This window comes from Notechis scutatus, chromosome 3 (assembly GCF_049901735.1).
Source record: "Notechis scutatus isolate UNSWTSFEM ecotype Mainland chromosome 3, rNotScu1.2, whole genome shotgun sequence".
Lineage (NCBI taxonomy): Eukaryota > Metazoa > Chordata > Lepidosauria > Squamata > Elapidae > Notechis > Notechis scutatus.
This window is the reverse complement of record NC_142011.1, coordinates 87,533,425-87,547,134: the sequence shown is the minus strand read 5'-3', so window position 1 is coordinate 87,547,134 and position 13,710 is coordinate 87,533,425. Positions and strand designations below refer to the sequence as shown.

Genomic DNA, 13,710 nt, shown 5'->3' with positions numbered 1-13,710 from the left:
CCAAAATTAAATTATGAGTCTTAATTATGTTTCATTTCCATTTATATATTGACTTATATAAAAATATTTTGTTGAAGGCAACAAAATTACAATATACAATAAAAATACTACATTAGAATATTGGCAGTTAAAATTGTTTACTTAACTACATAAATGATCAACTGAAGTATTACCAGAGATATCTGCACTGCTCAGAGATCTTTTGTCTCCAATCTTTTGAGAGCAAAGATAGGCTGAGTTTGTAGTATCATCTAGTAACTGAATAGGATAATCTCCTGAACATTGAGGTATGCGTACTGGGGATGCAGGAACATTGTTTGACTGTTCACCGAAAACTCTGTGAAAGGGGACAAATCATTATTTGGAATTGCACTGTTTTCCCAATTTATCCCAACAAATCAACATTTTACACTTCTCTTTAACATTTTAAATGCTTAAATATAGAGCTATAACCATAAATACTGAATCTTCCTTGATGACTTTCAGCAACCTGGCAAGCAGAGATTCAATCCAGAGATTATACAAGTAATTTAGCAACAATCTCTGCTCAATTTCTCAGGACCGTTAGCTTCAAAATAATCCTAAAATAGTCTCTGGCATCTCAGTTAAATTTATTTAAACAATTTCCAACTTGTAGTGAGTGTTGCTATAAGAATTCATCATAATGGCCAGCAGGCACTTTCAGCCTGGCATTCTCTAATGGGTTCTAGGTAACTTTAAACAATCCTGCTGGGCAGCTATTCAGAGTACACTTAGTGACTGAGATGTGTTACATGCAGGCCTCCCCCAAACTTGCACTCCTGTGGGAGCACTCCACTATTCTGCCGATTAATTTCCTGATCTTTCATCTCCAAAATCAAATCACTCACCAGGACTTCACTTCCCCAACTCTTTTGTTAATTAATTAAAATGTATTAAATACATTTAAATGTATTTAACTAATTTAACGTATCTTGATGACATACACTCAGCTTCCCTTAGATTGCTGATTCATATGCAAAGATCAGAATAAAGTAAAAAGAAGAACTATCCTCCAAACTTTAATGGACTCTGGGTAAAAACACTTACCAATGAAAATGTGAGAAAAATGGGTGGTTCCAAAATTAGATATAGATAGATAGATAGATAGATAGATAGATAGATAGATAGATAGATAGATAGATAGATAGATAGATAGACAGAAAACCAGACAGACGGACAGACAGACAAAGTAAAAGGTTTAAAATAAAAATGCAGTGTAAGCCAACTCTAAGTGCCCCTGTATATCGGGTTTTCTCCAAAATTGTATGATCCTATATACAGTATATTATACATCAAACAATTCAATCCATCTGTTTTATGTTTCCTTGACATTCAAAGTTCAATATTCTATGACTGAAATGAGCAAGCTAAATCTTCCATTATTACGTTTGTTTTTACAGTGGTTATGATTTTGAAATTTTTGGCAGACACTAGCTCTGTATTTAACACTGATGAGAATTATGAACATCTCCCGCCCTGCAACTGAGAAAAAAGTCATAATTGTCTGAGCAGTTTTAATCATGGACAAGAGGGAAATCTTTGAACAGGAGTTCAAAGATGTAGGAAATGAAGACTCCTCTAAACAGCAAAAAAACAGACAAATGTGATTTAAAATAACAAATAAAGAAATAGAACTGTAAAGAATCCTGCATATGACCAAGAAATCCAAATATTCCCAGATTTTTATATAAATCATTTATATAACAACCATATCCCTACAACATTATAGAATCAATAATTAAAACGTATTCTTCAATTATACTAATTAAATATGGGAAAGAAGACTTAGATATACTGATAAACCTAACCAAATGCAGAGTTTTGCTAAATTCAAAACATTAACTTAAGAATGCTTCTCGCCTGCTTTTAAGGCCCATTTCAATTTGTTTCCCCACCATTTAATAGGTATCCAACTAGTAATGCAACAAGTGATGCTTTTATTTCTTTATCTACATTTAATTTCTTTAGCTGAACTTTTGATTCCTATTTACTGTCAAATATGGAAGAATATATCTAATATCTCACCCTCCAAGCTGGGAAGTCTGAGTTTCAAAGCCAACAGACTCAGTAGGAACATCATATTTTGGTAAATTCTTCACATATTCAAATAACTTTTTTCCTGGATCATACAGTTTTGCCCGCTCACAAAGAAGCTGACAATTGACGGGCATAGAAACGCACTGGGCGTGTTGTAATTGGAACAGGTTAACCGTCGCCTACATGGAAGATAGGTTTGTCAAGACTTCATAGTACTTTTTAGAAACAGCAAAATACAAAGAAACTACAAAATCTTAGATACATGTAGTTTAATTAAAATAAAACCCAAACTCTACAAATAGTTCTAAGCCTACATTTTCTTTACAATTAACCTATTATAAAACAAAGCAGCTTTAAACTAAAGTTTAAACTGTAGCTGCATTTTCCATGCTTTTATTTTATTTCATTAAAGAAAATAAATATTACTTAGAAAATGTATATAGCCACCTACTTGGTCACAGGGACTCTAGGTCAGAGTTCCCCAACCTTTCTGGGTTGGCGGCCCAGAGTGGGGGGAAGGGGAAAGAGGGGATGGTTTTGTGGGAGGGGCAGGCACACACACCGGCCAGCTACTTATTTAGCCCAGTGGCCAATAGGCTGTGGCCCAGCAGTAGACGTTGGCCCACAGGTTGGGAACCCCTGCTCTAGGTGGCTTGCAAACAATAAAAATATAGTATAGAAATAGAAATAAAACAAATCAATAACGCCCACCCACCCACTTGTTGATCTTCTTTAACTTTTCAACGTTGTTTTAAAAGAAAGATAAACATGAGACCCTTTGCTTAATACCAGTGTATACAAAAAACAACAAAAGCAAGCATTGGTACTCTCATCAAATATTATGACAGAAGCTACACTGTTACACAAAGAGGTAGATATGGCAAAGATAACCTGATATAATCATACAGGAAATGAGGTTCTGGATCTGGGAGTTTTTTCATTTGCAGAGTTTTCTCTATAGCAGGAACACAAAAATATAGCTTACCAACATCCATTTTGCAGCATTCAAAGCCCCCCCCCCCAGATTTAGTGGGGCTCTCAACTTACCATGAAAACAGGGTATGACTTTTTAGCTAATGAAAGTTGTACAATTTCTCTTCAGCCAGGTTTTTCAAGTTTTACTTTAACTCAAGTGGGTCCAATTTTTTGGCCTGCCTGGCTGCGCTGAATGAAGAGGAACTGCCTTGGGCCACATATAAAATATATAATATAATCAATGTACGTAAATAATATACTTCCTTTATTATTTATATTTTTATTATGATTTTGTGCAGCCACATTACTAGCTGTCAGGGCCGCATGTGACCCATGGGTTGTGGGTTGGACATGCCTGGTTTAATGGAATTAACTGTGGATTTCATTGTTTTATGAGAGTGTGGGGTTTGTTTTGTTTTTTGTTATCTGGAGTGCGACAAACAGAACTACCATCATAAATCATAGCTTCCTGCCACTTTTTTCTCTCATATATTCCCCATTCAAATACTAGGAGGAGATATGAAGTTTACACTTTAAAAATTTAGCTGTGAGAGCAGTGGTTAGAATGAAATATTGTACTGAAGTACTGTACGTTAATTCAGCCCACTGGCAGCAGTTCGATTCTGACCAGCTGAAGATTGGCTCAGCCTTCCATCCTTCCAAGGTGGGTAAAATGAGGACCCAGATTGCTGGGGACAATATGCTGACTCTGTAAACCACTTAGAGAGGGCTGTAAAACACTATGGAATTGAATATAAGTAAGTGCTATTGCTATTTTAACTAAATGCCACTTTTTGTACCAGAAAATTATCTGAGATAACACAATGATTGTCTTATGCTAATGAGTTTCATGCTAATTAAAATAATAAGGAAAGTGTGAAATCATTTTCACACTACGGCAAAGTATTCAATGTTGTCATTTTAGAATTCACTAAAGGTTTTCGGATTTAAGATAAATTAAGTCATATATTCTTACAGCTTTGAGTGTGAGATCACATTGATAAATTTGTTCCCGTAGCTGTGTTAAAATGACACTTTTGAAATTTTCTACATTATTTCTCTTTTCTTCAAGTTCAGCCTTGCTGGTTTTGAAATGTTCATTGGCTTCTTCAGCCTATAACAAATGAAGGATAATAAATAAGTACTGATAAAAAAACATCCAGTTAATTCTAATCCCCTTCCATAAATAACCCATAATAAAAAGTAATATGATCCTAATATGATCCTAATATGATCCTAATATAATATAATATAATATAATAAATATAATATAATAATATAATAAATATAATATAATATAAATAATATAATATAATATAATATAATAAATATAATATAATATAATATAATATAATATAATATAATATAATATAATAAATATAATAATATAATAAATATAATATAATAAATATAATATAATAAATATAATATATAATATAATATAATATAATATAATTAATATAATATAATATAATATAATATAATAATATAATATAATATAATATAATATAATATAATATAATATAATATAATATAATATAATATAATATAATATAATATAATATAATATAATATAATATAATATAATATAATAATATATATAATATAATATAATATATAAAATAAAATATATATAAAAAAGCCAATGTCTACCTATTTGTCAAATAGTGACCTATTTAAAGAAGATACTTTACTTTTTGGAGAGCTTCCTCTTCCAGTTTACGTTTCTTTTCTATTTTGCTGGTATCTTTTGTAAAGCCCCAATTGGAGGTAATATAATCATCCTCAGCACGAAGAGTGGTTGATCTTGCCTTCTCATACTCCTCTTGCCGTTGAACATATAATTGCTTTGCTTTTCTTACACTAGATTCCAGTTCTTGCTGTACATTCCAAAGAAAAATCTTTTATACTAAGAAGTACACCTTGTGGTAGATTATTAATATGTTAAATCAATATGATTTTTTTAATTTCCAAGCATGTTTCTACTTATTAAAACAATGATTATGATAAAAGAAACTATTATCCTTATGTCACTAAGGGAAAAAGAAATGTGTAGGCAATTGCTTACAGGTAATCCTCAACTTAACAATCATATCACACGATCACATCCAAATTTACCACCTTTATTTGTCCTTAAGTGTATCACTGCAATTATTAATCAAGACATCACTTGACCAAGTTTGTTGCTGGCTTCCACACTGATTATGCTCGTTGGAAGGCAGCTGGAAAGGTTGCAAAAGGTGATCTTATGACAAGCAGGACACGCCAACCACTGTAAATGCACAACAGTTGCCAAGTGCCCAAATCACAATCACATATCCATGGGGACTCTACATGAGACTTGTCTTTTTCATACAATGTCACGATTTAAGCTCAGGAGGAAATTCAGAAGTTCAAATGAGTAAACACAATGTATAATAAACAATGATACTCACCATTTTTTTCTCTTCTCGTTGCCAAAGTTCCTTTATCTCTTTTCTTTGTCTATCCAATTCATTTTTTCTCCCAAGCAGTGGCTAAATAAGAAAAATGAACTGAGTAAAGAAGTATCAGTTATGTGTTAGCTGTTCACATAACAGTGAATTATTATTATAGTAATACTTCTTACAGAAAAAAAAATATTTACCTGTAAAAATTTATTAGTTTGAAGAGCTACTGCTGTCTGCTGCCAAAGCAGACTGTTCTCTATATCATTTTGAAATGCATTCATGAATATTGACTGGAATGGCATGTAGTCCTAAAAGCAAAAACACATAATGTAATGCTAGTATTTTTTCAAAATAATGTTAAGATTTAGATTTCCAATTATAAAAATCAAAAGTTGTTTAAACAGCTTTAATGCCAAATTAAACTGCTACAGAACACTTATTTAAAGTAATTTTAAAATGCTTATTTTTTTAAAGTGCTTAAATGATTGTTTAATTATCTGCACCTTTGAATGTCTGTTTAAATACTTGCATCTTACCATAGTTATGATATACTTCATTATAACAAATTATTCAGACTTTAAGATGCAAGATACAAACTACCAAATAACTAGGAACTTATAAAGTTAACCTGTAATTCAATTAATTTTGAATATCAAAATAGTAATGATTTACATAATACATTTAATATTCTTTTTTAATTGAATACACACCTGAGATACAATAATAGTCTTAGTGGTTTCTGCTACTTTTGCCAGGTTTTTAGCACACTCCATTTCTGTAGAAAAAAGTACTAGATATAGTTAAAAAAAGGACTTTTCTGTAATCTTAATTAGATACTATTTTATTACAATCTTCCAGGCATAGAAACCAACATTTGTTCCATTCATTTTAACAAATAGTTATTAACTTAGAAATCACACTGGCAATGGGTAGCGCAATTCAGACAATATAAAACTTACATGCCTACCTGACTCTGAATGACTGCAGGTGCCAGAACAAGGTACTCACCCAAATTAATCTTTTTCTCTACCCATACAATAATATCCTTTGCATATTTTGACCATGCTTTAGCATAGGATAGAGCAGATTTGATTCCATTGTCATTTCTTAGCAGAACGCTATCAATTTCTTCAGCATTAAGGTGTTCTGAAAATGAAGCATCAAATACAAACAGCACATTTTATACATTAGCTAACTGTGAACATTAAATCAGTTATAATCTTTTTAATGCTAGTTGACAACTGACAGAGCTTAGAGAACACATTAAAAGTTCACAGAATTGTATCTTAACAAACTGGAATTTTTGTAAAGGCATAACAGGAGAAAAATAATATGAGCAGCTTGTTCATTCTGATAGTAGTATAAACAATTTTTAAGACTGGATAAGACATAATAACAGTCAACTGCAAAAGGCAGCTTTACTTGAAACAGCTTACATCCTACAATGATAACTTCAACACTATCAAACAACATCTGCCTATCCGAAGTCTTTGGAAAGGACTCAGTAGGTGGATAAAAATGCCAAAGCTAGTCTAAACTTCTCCTGACTCTGTAATCAACCCTAATAATATGTTCAACTGTGGATTTATGATTGTTAAAACATTTAAAAACAAGGAATAATACAAAAAAAATGCAAAAACAGCACAAGAAAAAAGAGCAGTGATGAAGAGCCACATTTTTAAGATCCTTCATAATAGTAGTAGGCTCAGAACCTGAATTTGGGAGGGAATTCCATTCATAATAAAACAGGTATTTTAAAACACTAATAAAATAAAATAAACACCAATGCTTTTCCTCTAAATATTTAAATTAATATTTTTATACAGTATTTGTGTAGAAAATCTGTTTATAACTTTTTACTGTCTGTATTACAATTCACCTACAAAAAACATGGGGTACAAATTCATCATACATTTAAAAATGCTCACCTGTTGATTGAACACCTTCATGTAATGATACTCCAGAATCTGTACAAAGGTTTTCAAAAGACTGGCATACAAAAAAATATAACTTATTAGCATCAGCTAAAAAAAATTGAACACATAATATGCTACTTGATGAGATGGGGGGAATACAAAATCAGATAAAAACAAATTACCTAGTATTTATAGATAAATCATATTTAATTGGCCTTATTAATATTTTAAATTTTATTAAGCTGAATTAACAAAAATACAGTTTGTATGTAACCAAAGTAATATAACTGCAAAGGTATCTTCAATTCATAAAAAATAAACTAGATTCATAATAAACAATCTATTGATATCAACCCAAAGTTGATACTAATAGGCAAAACCAAGTCAAATGGGTTAACTTGTAACTCTTCACTTGGATCTCCAATATGAATGCAATTATAAGCAAAGCTGAAGTATTATTTGAGTGGACCAGCATTTGAAACAATTTTTTGCTGTCTTAACTTCTTAGAATCGTATAGTTGGGATTACGGACATCTTCTGGTCCAGCTTCCTCCCCAGGGCAAGAAATCTTCAACTATCCCAGACAAATGTCTGTTTAACTGATTTGGAAATCTCCAGCATTAAAGTAACTGTGACTCCAGGAAGCTTAACTTCATTAATAAAATATCACAGAATTAATGCTAATATTAAATTGAAGTGATCAAATAATGTAAACTTTTCATGGGTAAATGGATCACAATAATATCTTTACTCCAATATTTCCTATAAATTTCTTTGTAACATGTACAGATGTGCTCATAAATAAGAAATATAATACTAATCAAAATTTTAACAGGTTAACAACTTTTCAGTTTAGCCGTCAGAGGAGCTGAAATGTGAAATCTTACTCCAGATAGTGCAGATAAGTCCTTGACTTATTACTGTAATGGAATCAAAATGCAAAGTGAACCTGCTATTTGACTGTGCCATTTTTGCCAAAACCCAGAAGTAAATGCCATTTGTCGGCAAAATCATTTTAAAATGTGGTCATGTGGCTACAGGATACTGCAAACAGCCATCAATCAAGACCAACTGCTGAGCGCTTTATATGCAACTATGGGTCAGAACTTTGGAACCGGGTTGAAAGTACCCCCAGGGAGGTCTGTTGTAACTCTGATTGATTACTAAATGACTGGATTTTAAATGAAATATAGTCTCCATGGGGAATAAAATCAACTGCACAGATGATACATGTTTAGCACCACTAGCATATTTTTTCAGTTAACCAGGAAAACACTCAGTGTGACAGTAGGTAAAAAGATAATATATTAAGAGTTTACCTATAATCAAGGTCAGGTGTTATTTGTAGAGTACTGAGGCTAATACTACTGCTCTATTCATGTTATAAACATCATGGTTTCAGATGTATTAGTATTAAACAGTTCCCAAGGTTTTTTTTTAGCTGACAGGAACATTAGGAATCTGAGTACGCAGCAGGAATATTCTTAAAAAATGTCTTTTATTGAGGACTTAATCAGCTATGAAGCCTGATATAGGAGAATATTGTCCCCACTTGCTTAGTTTCCATCTAATATGCTATTATTCCTGCTTATGGTTTTTTTTTTCCTGGTGAAACAGATCTACTTCCAAGCAAAGCTCTAAAGAGCTATTTCTTTCCATATTTATTTTCTAAGAAAGCTAGTGGGGCTCATTTCAGAACCAGAACTCCCATTTAGATTTAGATTTTAGAACTAAGCTAGTTCGAGTACAAATTAACTACCATAGTTTCTACTAAAAGTTGGGTTCTTCTGTCGTTTTTAAATTTTAAATGGTTCTTGATCAGTAGTAAGGAAATCTATATTATCAATCACTGCACAAAGCTAAAACTTTCAAGAACATTGTCAACGTACTTGACTTTGCCGAGATACCTGATGACCCAGTCCTGAGCCATTATCCACATCTCCCATAAGGTAGTCTGAAACTCTGTCATGGGGGTCAGAATAAAAATTAAATTATGCTTTGGCATACCACACAGGCACAAATGTCTAACAAATATTCAGACCACATATATGGGAACAATCAGCATCTATTTTAAGATAGTCACAGCTATAAATGTAGCATTTTAAAATATATATTATGTTTAACTGCTGAAAACTGCTACTCTTTATGAAATTGTTGAACATCAGGTAACTTCAAAATTTGGGTAGAAGCCTAGATATAATCTGCTCTGTTCTCAAGTGTTAGAAAGCAGGATACAAAAGGCATTGTTAGACAAAACTGGTGGGACTCCAGTGTTGCCTCATAAATCAAAATTTTAATGGAGAACAGCTGCAAGAAAAGACTGGAAATACCGAACCTTCAAAATATAAGAGTATAAAAATTTACTCTTTCTTTTCAATTGCAAGAAAAGCTTGCTATATTAGGAGACCTAAAAAAAGAAGTAACATTAGGAAAGGAAAATTACAAATTAAATGAATGGTTGAAGAAACAGATCTTAGTAGTTCAGATACGTAGAGTCTAAAGTCTAAAAAACACAATTATATCTTTCTAAAACTTACGCGTTGCCAAAAGTGAATGCCAGTACATCAATAGAAGAGAATATTTCACTTAATACTTCTCGCTTTGCTTCATTAATTTCCTTAAAGTTCACAGCTAAGAGAGAAAACAAAGACACTCTGTAAATTAGCAGACTGAATTTTCATAGCTAAGTAATGCTCTCAAATCAAGCCATAAAGTGAGTACTATGTTGTATTTAAACTAAAGAAATAGGGCTAGGGAATATTTTATTCAGTTCATGCTAAATAATCTTTTCAAAAAAGGAGGGAGGGAGGCAGGCAGGCAGGCAGGCAGGCAGGCAGGAAGAGACACCATGCCTCCAGATAGGAGCTAAGCACTTCCCTATTGCACAAACTCCAGAGAGCCATTTTACATAATGCTATGTGCATGTGGAAATTGGAAGGCTAGAAACTTTCCTGAAAAAATGTTTATGGTAGTGATCATTCACTGGCACCAAGAAAAGTATTTTTTGCTTAATTAATGTTTCCTGTGATCATGTTAAGTGATCACACTATAGAGAAAGAGAAACAATAGTTTTTTAGTGACTCCTTGAAAAATCACTTTGCCAACTTTAATTGGCACTCAAGGTTCTGGAAACTAGATTCAGGACCCTGCCAAAATGAATAAAAACTGGCCACAGGTCTATCATTGCTCTCTATTGTCTGAATCAGTTTGTGATATAAGCCAAAATTTTTGTTTCTTCATTAAGCAGAAAAGTGTTTTCATGATGTAACTATGTTTTATCATAAACAGGGGCATACATGATTATCCTGGATTGTAAAAAAGCTGAACCTGCAAAAGGTAATAGAAAATTTTAAATCCAACTTCAAACAGAGCAGCAGGGAGTTAACTTCAGCAGTCTTAGAATTAAATCATGTCATTTTTCTTTCCTGAAAAGCTTTGCAGAGTGTACTCAGACGTTTAGAAAATTAGGAGATTATACCAGTTCCAGTCTCTGAAAGACTACCTCCTTCAATAATTTCCCTTCACAGAAGTACCTTCCCCATTACTCAATCTTCATATTTCACTGGTATTTAGAAACAAATTCCATTTAATCCTTTAACATCTTTTATACAATACATTATTTTTATTAAGAAACTAATGAAACCCTAATGTTTTAAAGAAAATAAATTAGAAAAATGTAAATGAGTTTAATTAGAAGTCAACTACATTTAAAATATCTTATGATCTTATTGACAAGTATTTAAACAAAGGAAATGAATTGAGTAACCAGATATTCCATCAGACTTCCTTTGTGACAAGGAAAGTTTCTAGTAGATTGATATAAATTAACTGTGTAATATTATATATTATAATAATCTATTCAATATATATATTATAATAATTTATTCAATATATATACTTCATTGCTCATAATATAAATTGAATATAAAGCTAGGAGTTTCCTTATAAAAACTCTGCTCTGAAAACTCTCTTCACAAACGATTGAAATATTTAAAACCAATTCCTCTATATTCTAAAATTTAACAATGCATTTATAGTCATACTAAATCAGTTGTGTAATATTAATTACATATATCATTTCCCCCCAGAATGAAATACGAAGAAATGCAAAGCCTGATACCATTAAGTAGTTTAAAAGTCCAGTAAAATCAAAGGCAGTGGCTAGCTCATCCTGTATGGCATAAAAGGGACAGTACTGTTAATTTGAGAAAAAAAAATCTAATGGCTCACAATAACATTGTAAATTACGTATGCAAGACATATATTGAAAATATTACTGGAAATTAAAAGAGGAAATAAGGAGGAAAACAATGAAGATAGCAGTAGCAAAAAAAATGTACAATTTGAACTGTTTTGAACAATGTTCCCCCAAGGAAATGCTATCAACTAAAGCAAACAAAATCTTTTCCTGTTTTACAAGCATGTCTTTGTTTCTTACTATTCCTATATAGTAATGATTTGGAAAATAAGTACTTAGTGATTTAAATATAAATTAATTTCTCCTACCTTATTTCCAAATGTTTCTACTTAAAGAACGCTAAAGCCTTCTTTCAACCATTATACTGATATTACTTATCATCAGCTTTAAACAGTCTTTCCCCAGGACATCCTGGCTGTACACAATAGTGCTGACAACAATTAGTAATACTGTTTCCATGTCTGGAAATGGCAGTTTCTATACAGCTACTCTTTCATGTCAGCATGCAACATAATAGAGATGGGAAAAATTAATGTAAACATTTGGTTCCAAGCATTATTATTAAAAACTGAAACCATCATCCCTGGATTTATAATAACATAATTTAGTAGCCTAATAAAATATAATTGTAACTTGAATTATATAATCGTGGCAAGCAGTGCAAAATCATGAAAATAGGATGGGATAAATTAAATGCCCAATGTAATAATTTTATCATAAATTGTGACAATGGTGTAAGATCATAAGATTGATTGAATATAATTAACAATTAGTATAATAGCATTATAATTAAAGGCAATACAATTACTCAAAGTCACTAGAAATACAATGGCATATATTTTGTAGTAATAAATAAAATGCAAAAAGACTTATCTACAACAAATACTCATCTGGGAATAAATGGATTATTTGTTGTCACAGAGAAATATATGAAAGCAATGAAGTCTATATTGAATAGTTTATTATAATATATAATATTAGACAGCTAATAAACAGAAAGTTTGCCTTCAAAAGATTGGAGTTTAGTTTAATAAGGTAAGTCAAGACTTTATTGAGATAAAAATCTGTAAATTAAATTTTTGAGAAAATAAAAATAGTAAAGCTTCCAATATAGACAACTTCATTAACAACTACTCATTCAACAACTGTTCAAACATTTGACAGCACTGAACAAATGGTATTTAAGGACAAATCCATAAAGTTCCAGCTGTTGCAGTGCCCTTGCAGGCATGTGGTCACAATTTGTGATCTTCTCTGTTGGCTTCCCACAACCAAAGTCAATGGGAAAGCTGGAAGGAAGTCAAAGTCATGTAAGGTTCTTGCTTAATGATTCATTCAACGATGTAACTGGGGACTGTTGGAACCGCCATCACTAAGCAGCACAATCACATCGTATCATCACTTAGTAATGAAATACTGGTCCCAATTGCCATAGTTAAATGAGAACTGCTTTGTACTAAATTACAAGCATCAAATAAGAGTGTAGTAGCTTGTACATGTAACAACTGAAAATGCCCACTGCCTGAAGCAGGCATTCTGGAGAAACCATGGAACTCTACTTCTTCTTCCTTTTTTTAGTTTGTATCGATTTGTATTTGCAATTGTAATTTTTAATTCTAATATAATTGTTCAAATCAATAACAAATATTTAAATTACCAATATATCATTGAATGAAATACGGTTATACTTCAAGTTAATATATTGATTAAAAATTGAAGCTAGAAATATAGTTTAGTTGGTCCTTTAAATCTTAGCTGAAGAATTATTCCAGTGGCACAATGATTACATATGGGAACAGACTGAGACTCAGCATCAAGTCTACTTTCAGTCATGAGAGTTCACTTAGTGACTTTGGGCCAGTTATTATCTCTCATCCTAAATTGCTTCAATGTTATTACTGTGAAGGGAAAATCTGAGGAGTGCTGTATATGCTGCCTTGAGCTTAGGGGGAAAAAAAGACAGGATATAAATCTCACAAAGAAAGTTGTAGCAATCTCCAAATTATTAGGACACTAAAAAAAGATCCCCTCCCAAAACTTTAAGAGCAAGCTATACTTTGCAATTCTAGTATAATACAGAAGTATTACAATAAAATTAAGAGCATGAGCAATGAAGAGAGGCATTTGTAGAATC

At 31.8% G+C, this 13,710-nt stretch overlaps 1 protein-coding gene across 5 annotated transcripts in view; it reads right to left on the bottom strand.

The window, feature by feature from the left end:
* ARHGAP29 (Rho GTPase activating protein 29) overlaps positions 1-13,710 on the bottom strand; it is a 49,086-nt gene that overhangs the window by 14,081 nt on the left and 21,295 nt on the right. For all 5 annotated transcript variants that reach the window (XM_026671838.2, XM_087960653.1, XM_026671839.2 and 2 more), the window contains exons 4-14: positions 9,916-10,009; positions 9,268-9,340; positions 7,391-7,451; positions 6,471-6,608; positions 6,173-6,237; positions 5,660-5,770; positions 5,469-5,549; positions 4,728-4,913; positions 4,010-4,147; positions 2,047-2,237; positions 174-337 (exon numbers count right to left, since the gene is read on the bottom strand). In XM_026671838.2, the coding sequence (XP_026527623.1) occupies positions 174-337; positions 2,047-2,237; positions 4,010-4,147; positions 4,728-4,913; positions 5,469-5,549; positions 5,660-5,770; positions 6,173-6,237; positions 6,471-6,608; positions 7,391-7,451; positions 9,268-9,340; positions 9,916-10,009 (1,302 nt within the window). The remainder of the gene's footprint in view (positions 1-173; positions 338-2,046; positions 2,238-4,009; positions 4,148-4,727; positions 4,914-5,468; positions 5,550-5,659; positions 5,771-6,172; positions 6,238-6,470; positions 6,609-7,390; positions 7,452-9,267; positions 9,341-9,915; positions 10,010-13,710) is intronic.